The sequence below is a fragment of the Volvox carteri genome, assembly GCF_000143455.1.
Source record: "Volvox carteri f. nagariensis unplaced genomic scaffold VOLCAscaffold_73, whole genome shotgun sequence".
NCBI lineage: Eukaryota > Viridiplantae > Chlorophyta > Chlorophyceae > Chlamydomonadales > Volvocaceae > Volvox > Volvox carteri.
Genome location: NW_003307616.1, coordinates 104,092 through 113,684, shown reverse-complemented (window position 1 = coordinate 113,684; position 9,593 = coordinate 104,092). Strand labels below are relative to the sequence as shown.

The following is a 9,593-nucleotide window of genomic DNA, read 5'->3' as shown; positions in this document are numbered from 1 at the left end:
CATCTCTTTTTCAAACACTCAAAAGACAAATATCCTCCATGAGTCAAGCCGAAAGGTAAAGGAAAGAAGCTCCCATGCGCCTTTCTGTACATACGAGAGGTCAGATTGCGCGTGCTGATCAGTGTTCCTTATTTTCAGCACCGGCAAAATCCACACGAGGCACATGTAAAAGCTTGTCATTTACTCATACAACCTAGCACGGCGCCGGCGCCAGGCCCTTACAAAGCCGTAAGCTCCAAGCTTTGCACATATTAGGGAAAGGTAACTGTACAAAAGCATCGGCACATTCCATACGTTGGCCGGTGCACTAGATTACAATCGCCGGGCGCGCGGGCGTGCGGTCGCACTCGGTGACCACAAAAGAGGGCAAGTAAGCGGCCGAGCCTCCTGACGAAGTTGCGGGCTGGTAATCGGCCAGGGCAGGCGCGGGCGAAGTGGCCGGTAGGGCCAGCAGCTGCTGGTGCTGCACTGCTGACGATGCATGTATCGCAGCACCCTGTTGATGTTGGTGTTGGTGCTGGCGCTGGAGGGACCCGCTATGGCGATTATGTACCAAGCGCCGGCGGCACTCGAAACGGTGCAGGAGGGCCTACAGTGTAGCAAGGCAACAAGGGGAGGCGTATTCCATCAGAGCGTACTCGCCCAGGTGCCGCTGGCATGATAGCCAACCTTTAAGACGCGTGACAGTATTCGCTATATGAAGAGGGCAGAGCGACCGATAATAATAATAACAATAATCGATAAGCGTCATCAGAAAAAAAAACTAAAGCGCGGCAACTGAACTCCGGCGCCACTTTTTTTTAAACGTTGACCCCGCGATGCCAGCGCCAGGCGCTATCTTCAACAAGGCAGCTTCCCAAATTTTAAAGTTTCAAGTAGTAGTAATATTCGCAACGGCCATAGCTTCTCTTCCATCATGGCGGTCCGCAGCAGTAGCGGGTGTCGCAAACGAACCGACCGGGACAGCGGACGGCTAGACGGCAACGCTAGACGGCAACGCACCTTTATTCCCTCGTACAGCATAGCGGCAGCGGGCGGTGGCGGCACTGCAGTCTCCAGCAGCAACTGCCGGGGCGTTACTGGATAGCCGTAGAAGTCCAAGTTCACCTGATGAATGGCAGACACGTGTTGTTGTTCCCGGGAGGGGGGAGCAAGGGGGGGGGAGGGCACCACGACATGACGACATGCCATGACATGCAGAAACATCCCCGCGTGTTTGAATGTGCACGTGCCAGCAGGACATCGGCTGCAGGATGATTATTACGGGCTTTGCCCAGCAGGACAAGAACGCACCCGGCGCAGAAGCCTTTCATTCATACAAAGGCCTCAACCCATTTCGTTTTATAAGTCCCACATAAACGAACCTTTGAAGTGAAGTGAAATGAAGTTTCCACACATACAGATACACACCAGACAGACTACAGAGCCCTACGGGTGTGCTAGCGCTGCTTACTCCGCCGCCGCGGCGATGCTCACCTGCCTCCGGACGCACAACAACGTGCTCTCCACGGACAGCCCCACAAAGGCGCCTTTACTGCGGCTGTAGCCATAGGCCGCCGCCGTACCGGTAGTGTTGAGCACCAGGGACGCGTCCGCATGCCGACCCACGGGGCCCACAGCCAGGGCCGCAGCGCCGCCCACCACCACCCCGGCACCCAGACCGCCGCACAGCCCCGCCAGCGCCTCCCGGCTGCGCAGCACCAGCACCACATCCGCCAGCTCGCCACCCAGCTGGAGACCCCAGCCCATTCCGGCGGCGGAGATGGCGCAGGGGGCCGACCAGCCGCCGGGGGTACGGGCCACAACCAAGCCTGCGCCGTGAGAACGAACGAACGAAACAAAATGCCCGCGGTAGGCATCGATGTTCCGTGTATCAGTGCCTGCCATGATGATGATGATGATGATGATGATGATGATGGTGATGATGGTGATGATGATGATGATGATGATGATGATGATGATGATGATGATGATGATGATGGTGATGATGGTGATGATGATGATGATGATGGTGATGATGGTGATGATGATGATGGTGATGATGATGATGGTGATGATGATGATGGTGATGATGATGATGGTGATGGTGGTGGTGATGATGGTGGTGATGGTGGTGGTGATGGTGGTGGTAGTGATGATGGTGGTGGTGGTGATGGTGGTGGTGGTGGTGATGGTGGTGGTGGTGGTGGTGATGGTGATGGTGATGGTGGTGGTGATGGTGATGGTGGTGGTGATGGTGATGGTGATGATGATGCAAAAACGCAGTTCTACGGCCTGGGACCACCAGAGTACAATGACCTTGACACCGGGCCGCGTACTTACATAGCTCCGTCCGTCGCACACCTCCATTGAGGTCAATCAAAGTGAATACGCGGGACGAACTGGTGGCGGGAATTGCGGAATGTGGCTCCTCCTCACGACCGTGTCTCCTACCCCACCATCCCGCAGCTAAAGCCTGGGGGGCCGCTACCAACCCACTGTGTGTCTACCCCACTCCTCTCCCCCCCCCTGCGCGCGCGCTTACCGGTGCCGAAGGAGAACGACCAGCCGGCGCCCAGTCGTGCCACAGTCAGCAATGCCAGCCCCTCGACTCCCTGGAGCGCAGCCGTCGGCAGTCCTGCCTCGGGCCGCAGGCGAATCGCCTGGTCGGGAATTGCATAGTAGGGAACCGCAAAACGGCAGCAGCAGCGGCGGCGGTTTGAGCTAACAAAGCATACCGACATACATACCAGCGCCAAAGCAAACGTTACCAATCCCCGGTCGTCACCTTCTGTACCTACGTCCCTAGGCGCACACACCCTCCAACGTCCCCACAGGACTCCCCTTCGGAGCCGCTTGCTAACCCGTCGGCGGCTGATGTCGCGTAGAGCCGTCGCTGGCATGATACGTGGGCCGTAACGGTAATCGTTAAGACCACATGCCCGGGTAGTGTCAAGAGAGCCAAGAGGTTCCACGTCCAGGAGGCCAAAACATGTCCAAAACGTACCAAAACCCCCAACGGCCAAAGGCTTTCCAAATGGCTTGACACTAATGGCTCCGTGAGCTCATACATCATATGGGCGTCGGCTACCACTAAACCTCCTCCTGCTCGAAGAGCTCGGGATGGGTGCGACAGCAGCAGCAGCAGAAGCCGCCGCCGCAGAAGCAGTGGACAACAGTAGCAGTGGCAGCAGTAGCAGTGGCAGCAGTAGCAGCAGTAGCAGCGGCAGCAGTGGCAGCAGTAGCAGTGGACAGCAGTAGCAGTGGCAGCAGTAGCAATGGCAGCAGAAGCCGCGGCCATTACCTTTACAAAGGTGGTCAGCATGTTTGCCGCCTTGAATATGTCCTCCCCCAGATTGGAGGTCCACGGGCTGTTCAGCCAGGCGCGCAGGCTGATGGCGTCAGGGGAGTCCTGCACGGGGGGCTGCGCTGCAGCCGCCAGGGTGCCCGCCAGCAGCTGCTGGTGGGGAGCCAACACGCTCGAGCACAGCTCGCACACACGCTGAGGGGTCCTGGGGGGGGTCCCAAGAGGCCCCGGAGGCGGGGAAGGGGGGGAGACGAGCCACAAACGAGTGAAAGGGGGGGAGCACGGGGGAGAGGGTGGCGGGTGGCGGGAAAGACGAACCACGAACGAGTGAAGCTGCTGCCAAGGAAAGAGAGTACAAGAAGGGCGGGGGCGGGGGCGCTGCCGGAACCGCCCGGAGCATCCCGTAACAGGAGCATACGAGGGAAGGTGGCGCCTTGGTGGGCGACAGCGGGGGCAAGCGCACAAAGCGCAAGGGATGTCGGCTGCACGCCCGGATGCCGCAGGAAAGCACCGCCATGATATCGCGACACGGGATGCATTGGATTAGGCTGGGGGGGGCCTCAAATGTGGTGTATGTGTTCATGGCCTCAAAAAAAAGAGTCCGTGACCTCTTGTGTTCGTGGTTTATTTTCGCGGACCAATGGATCTGACGGCGACGAGGGGCCGTAACCTCTCCGCAAGGCATGTCGCCGCATACCGGGTGCAAAAGCGCCGCACCAGGTTGCGCCGTATTGTAACGTGTGCTAATCTGTGCTAAGGAGTAACGTAATGTCCAAGGGCGAAGGCCCAGCGCCCACCGCGTCCTCACCTAACCCCATATTTCGGTGGGAGCAGCGCTTTCTTGTGGCAACAAGCGCTGCAGAAAATTTTGCCGCACAGGCGGCAGTGGTGGCGCAGGCGCGTGAACGGTCGGAAGGGCATGTGGCAGCTCAGACACTCGGTTGCGTGGCTGTCCGGCAGCCACAGCGGCGGCTCCAGCGAGAGCACTCCGCCACTGCCGCCGCCGCCGCCACCGCCAAAAGCGGGCACTACAGCGGTACTCCCCAGGGGGTCCCAGGCCGCGTCTGCGCCGCGCTGGTGCTGGTGCCGTAACGCATCGGCAGAGGCAGCGCCGGAGCCGCTCGGGTCTGTACCTCTGCTGCCACCTGCTGCGAAGGCCGAAGATGCTTCGTCCTGGCTGCGGCGCTCCAGCACCGGTGGTGCGGACGGTACCGGCCAATCGTCGCCTTCGTGGAATGCGCCGAAGCCCCCGGAGCTCCCGTCGCTGTGCCGCCGCCGTTGCGACATATTCGCTGTTCCCAGCGGGTCAGAAGTCATGATATCGTGCAAGTCCTCCAACGTGTTGAGATTACCGCCGCCATCCGCACCGGTGGAAGTGCCGAAGCCCAGACTGCCTAGGCCCCGACCCAGGCCGCTAAGGGCTAAATTGAGACCAAAGCTGCCCAAGCCCTGTCCTTGCGTTGGAGCTGAGGCTGCAGCGGCGCCGGCCCTGGAGGCGCCCGACGGTGCAGTTGGCGCTGCAGGCGCCACTGAGGCAGCTGCTGCCTTCTTCTGACTACGAATAAGCTCAGCAGCGTAACTGTCCGACGTCAGCTGCTGCGTGGGAAAGGCCTCCCAGCCGTCTTGCTGTGCGGACTCGTCCACAAAGAGCATAGTGGCGAGGCGAATCAGGTCCTGCCGAGGACACCACCATGTGCACGAGATGAATATGTGAGATCAAACGCCATGCACCAGTGCTACCCGGGGTTTACCAAAACTGCTTCCAGGAAAGGTGTGTGCGTTTTGCAAGCCATGGGGAGATTGCGTTTTGTGGCGAAAAACCCTGAACAGATAGTGGCTAACAGGCAAGGGCGATCACTCGTTTTCACCACAGAGGTGTTAGCGCTTCTCGTCGCAATCACCGCGTTTCATGACTTTGTTTGCTTCTTCAAGCCCAGAACATAAACGCAAACCCCGTGGCTTCCACGACGTTGCAGAGCATGGCCGTCTATGCTATTCATATAAATACTGACCTCAAGTTCATGGTTGCATGACAATTTAAGCTCCTTCCCAAAGCTCGCCCTGCAAAGAGGGCACTGCGCATTTCGCTGCTGCACCAGCTGAAAACAGTCCAAGCAGCCATTATGACCTGAAACAGAATAAGGTAATACGTTCAGTAAAAGCCAAATAACAATTCCCAAAAGTATGCCGCGTCGTCACCCAAAAGCGCACCGCACGGAAGGGTGGCAGGCCCACCCCAGCGTCCAAGCGTCTCACAGCAGACCGGGCACAGCGGCAGCTCAGCAGCTGCCGCTGCACCTCCAGCAGTCATCCTAACAGGTTGCACTGAGTCGCCACCCCAAAAGACCAACGTCAGCAGAGAAGCATTACAGTAACTTAGGAACAACAGGTCTAATTAGTTTAGTGTAATATTGCAAAATATGTCCTCTGGAGCCGCGCCCTATGTACGCATCTTGCTCCCAAGTCCCAACGAAACTAGGGCTTTGGCACTCGTACGGGTCTTATTCCTCATCATCAAACACAAAATCTTGCGTCAGCATCCTTTATATTGCTATGAAGTCAATGCACTAAACTCGTTAGAATGCTGCATACAGCCCCGGCACCCAGAGGTCTTGCCAATAGCCAATGCGCAAAAGCCGTCTGGGCACCTGCTGTCTTACATTACCCGGTAGGCACCGCGCCGTGAGGAATTATAGACCTTGATAGGCCTCTTAGCTCACATGGAATTGCATATAAACCGCCCTCGCCGTTACGCTCTGTGCAAAGTCGCCGAAAGTCCTCCCCAAGGGGCCACCCTTCAGGCTGGCAGGGTACCTCCGCAGCTTGGTAAGTCCCCTCCCAGCTTAATGCGGTGATGCCAAGAATACATAACTACCCTCTTCCCGGAATGTCCCTAGCGACAACGTCAAGCATCCGGAGACGGGTTTACCGGTAGCCTGCGCGAAGTTGCGCTACGGTCAAGATCGTCATCCTGCCAACGCAAAGCTTGGGCGTTTCGTCCTAACAAACAGCCGGTCATCCAGGGTACGGTTCTCCTACGGCTTGCAAGCCACTCGCATCTCGCCAATCTACTTGGAAAAGCTAGTTGTACGGCCCGTCGAAAACTCCACCGGGATCCCCAGCGGCGACATACAGGCGCTGCCCAGCCATTCGCAACACAAAAGGCAAGGTCATCCGCGCCACACAGCCCATGCTCCAAAGAATGCACAGCACTTTATAACAGCTCTGCAACTTAAGACCCCGTACACGAGAATTATGCCTGCAGTCTTTCAGCCCTTGGTTTTCAGCAGCGCATGACAAACGTATGCCGTGGTAAATACAGCCTACTCCTTTCCTAATGGCAGCCTAGCCACTCTAGCTACACCCGCAAGTGGGCGTCACGCCGGTCAGGCCAAGGCCAAAAGCTTTCCAAAACTATTTCCCAGTCGACGAAGTCCTTCTCCCGTTCCCAGTCCGCCAGCCCCCAGCCCGCTGTAAGCTCTCATCTCAGGGTCAGAGCTGTAAGGTAGAGGCGGTCTAGGTAGCCCGTGAAGTAGGCAACCACCAAGATGATTAAAGCCGGCAGCAGGAAAGCGGCGGCCAGGCCAAGAAGCAATCCCGTGTCGTCGCGCTGTAAAGGGGAAGACAGAGCGGCGAGGTACAGGAGGGCGGGCCGCCATGTAAAGGATGGGAAGCTGGATTGCAAGGTAACCGAAATTCACCTGTCTGTTCCTGAGCAGAAGCAGAGTGCACGACTGGAGAGGACGGCTGGAGATGGTGGCGCCAAGTGCTTCCTGACGTTCATTATCGGTCCTTTCCTCCCTCCTAGCCAACATGACTTAACAAACGTCCGCCGTAGAGCTCTAGATCGAATCGTCGGTCCTGCCGGTCGCTAGGATCCCGCCCTCCTGGCCCGCAAATCCATCCCTGGCTCTACCACCCTGCCCGCCATGCCCCCCCTGCGTGTACTGTGGCCGACAAACGCCATCTGGCACAGCGCTCACCGACCTGCTCGTCGATCTCCATGTAGGCCTTCCGCCTGTCGATACGCTTCTGGACCTCATTGACCGCCATCTTGTTCCGCTGCTGGGCGGCGTACTTGGCGGCCAGCCGCTCGCCTTTGACCCGGGGAGGAAGATCAGGGTTTTTTGGGGGGGCCGAAACAAGGAGGGCAGGAGGGCATGGGTCCGGGGCCCGAGCGACCAAGTCCCAACAGAGTGCACCTCTGCATACACCAAGTCAAGTCCATTTGGATTTGCGCACAAGTCGCGTCCTCTATGTGCTATGATGCGGCATCTCCACAAAAGCGGCATCTCCACAAAAGCGGCACGCCATGCTGCATTCCCTAAAAGGTCACACCATTCAGTTGACCCATCCCATCCCACCCCAGGCTGCCACACGAGGCTAGTAGAGGCGGTTGGGGAGGGCCCCCGGAACTAGCCCCGATTGGGTTCCATCAAACGGCTGGACCTTTTCGACACCCACCATCGGCCTAACGATCCGATGTCCAATGTATAGCCATATTCTCCGCGTGCATGGGCGTTGGGATAGGACCCGGCATTAGCACCCAGCACTTTCACGGGTTTCGGAGCGCCGCCAAAAGGGACGGGACGCTGCTTGCACCCGCGGTGACCCGTCAGGCCCTCATGTCATCACCGTATGGCCCGGCAGTGGAATGAATGGACCTTACCTATCGTTTCATTCTCCCCGTCGCTCACACTGCCCAGCATCTGGTCGATGCTGCTGAAGCTGCCTAGTGCATTGTCAGGCGACATGTCAAGCGCGCCGTTGCTTCCACCCTCGCCACTGCTGCTGCTGCTGCTTGCCACGCCACCCACGCGTGCCGCCGCCTCGCCCTCCGCCTCTGCGCCGCTGTTCGGGGTTGCGCTCGTGGCGCCAAATATCACATCCATATCTGTGGTACATGCGCACCGCGAAAGGCGCAGGCGTCAGGGTTGACAATGCAAACACATGCGCGTGGACGGAAAGCGCCTCCCTCTTCTTTTTCCCCCAACCGACCAACAGGCAAGTAAGCACCGTTTTCAAGAGCATGGTGTCCTTGGAAAGAGGCAACCGAATGGCAACTACTTGGCCCTGGCCTCTTAAACAAGGCCCTTATATTCCGTTGACCGGTTAACATCACACATTTGACCACAGGCTTCGGCGATTGCGAGCTGCCTCCGTCCACCTCCAAACCTGCCCCATCACGCCGCTATCCCTTGCCTTACCCCCTGAGCTCATGAGCGGCTCGAACTCCAAGTCAATGGGAGCGGAACGGCGCATTTTAAATGTGTCCACCACAAACCTCAGGCTGGGGCGGTCCTCCAAGCTCCACATGGTGCCGTACCGCATGGGATCGCTCAGGGCGTTGAGTTTGTAGCCGCGACGCACACCCAGCTGCGGCAGGCGTAGAACAAAGAGAAAAGAAAGAGGGTGAAAAGGGAAGGGGTTGCAAGATGATGGAATATCGATTTCCGTAGCATGCTGGGGTAGGTAGCTAGCTAACAGTCCGGCAAACCTCACCGCCAGGGGAGACCAACGGCACCGATAACGCTACGCGCAACCCTCCCGTATTTCTGTGTCCAGCTTGAACAGTCACTGGATCTGTGCATCAGCTGGGGTTCGGCCTCTCACCCCCACCACTACCACCCAAATCACTATCGGTCAGTAACTTTATAATTTCTTAAAGTATCCGTCTATCTCTGGTGTCTGCTTCAATCGTCTGTGGCTCGTCTTGCCCGCACCATCCACACCACCTCCACCGCAGGTCGAGTGCCAAGTACAGGCATCCGCAAAATGTCCAGCACCGTTCCTTAACGCCTTCATGCACAATCGTACAACCGTGGACCGGTGCCATCCGCCCGCCACCATGCCCGTCATCCCCGAGGCGTTTGTTTCCCTCCCTGCCCGCCGAGCCCCTCCGGGCCCCACGGGTATGGTGTTTTTTTCCACACCACCGCTCATCGACTCCAGCCCATGACACGCCCCGACACCCCACTTGTATCCAGACAGGGCTCCGTATCCCAGCGCCCGTACCTGTTCCGCTGTGCTGCCCTCCGTCACCTCCGTAACCACAATGGCCTGCCCCTTGCCCTGGGGCACCAGCCCCAGCCGCACCGTCTGCAGAGCCTCCAGGCCTCGCAGAGTGATCCTGGTGTGGGTGGGTGGGAGGCAGGGGACGGTCCCCGGGCAGCGGCGACCGTAGTAGAGACAACATGGGGGGTACGTGGAGGATAGGCGGAACTGAACGATGGAATTATGGCGGGAACTCTGTGGTTGCGGCGGTCGTACGTGGAGCCGACGGCTGGCGAGAAACGTGCGTGGAACA

General features: G+C 58.3%; 2 protein-coding genes across 2 annotated transcripts; both read right to left on the bottom strand.

Annotated features, from left to right (window-relative positions):
• Nucleotides 1–307: 307 nt before the first annotated feature.
• Nucleotides 308–4,939, bottom strand: VOLCADRAFT_119689 (uncharacterized protein; the record flags this gene model as incomplete). The annotated part of the gene is made up of 7 exons (XM_002957358.1): nt 308–589; nt 1,003–1,107; nt 1,477–1,811; nt 2,525–2,642; nt 3,284–3,391; nt 3,479–3,491; nt 4,095–4,939. 7 exons carry the CDS (start codon nt 4,937–4,939, stop codon nt 308–310), a joined length of 1,806 nt encoding a protein of 601 aa, XP_002957404.1.
• A 1,828-nt stretch (nt 4,940–6,767) lies between these two features.
• On the bottom strand, nt 6,768–8,040 carry VOLCADRAFT_119688 (uncharacterized protein; the record flags this gene model as incomplete). Its single annotated transcript, XM_002957357.1, has 3 exons — nt 6,768–6,896; nt 7,274–7,383; nt 7,956–8,040. The coding sequence occupies 3 exons, from the start codon at nt 8,038–8,040 to the stop codon at nt 6,768–6,770; spliced, it is 324 nt and encodes a 107-aa protein (XP_002957403.1).
• Nucleotides 8,041–9,593: the final 1,553 nt, after the last annotated feature.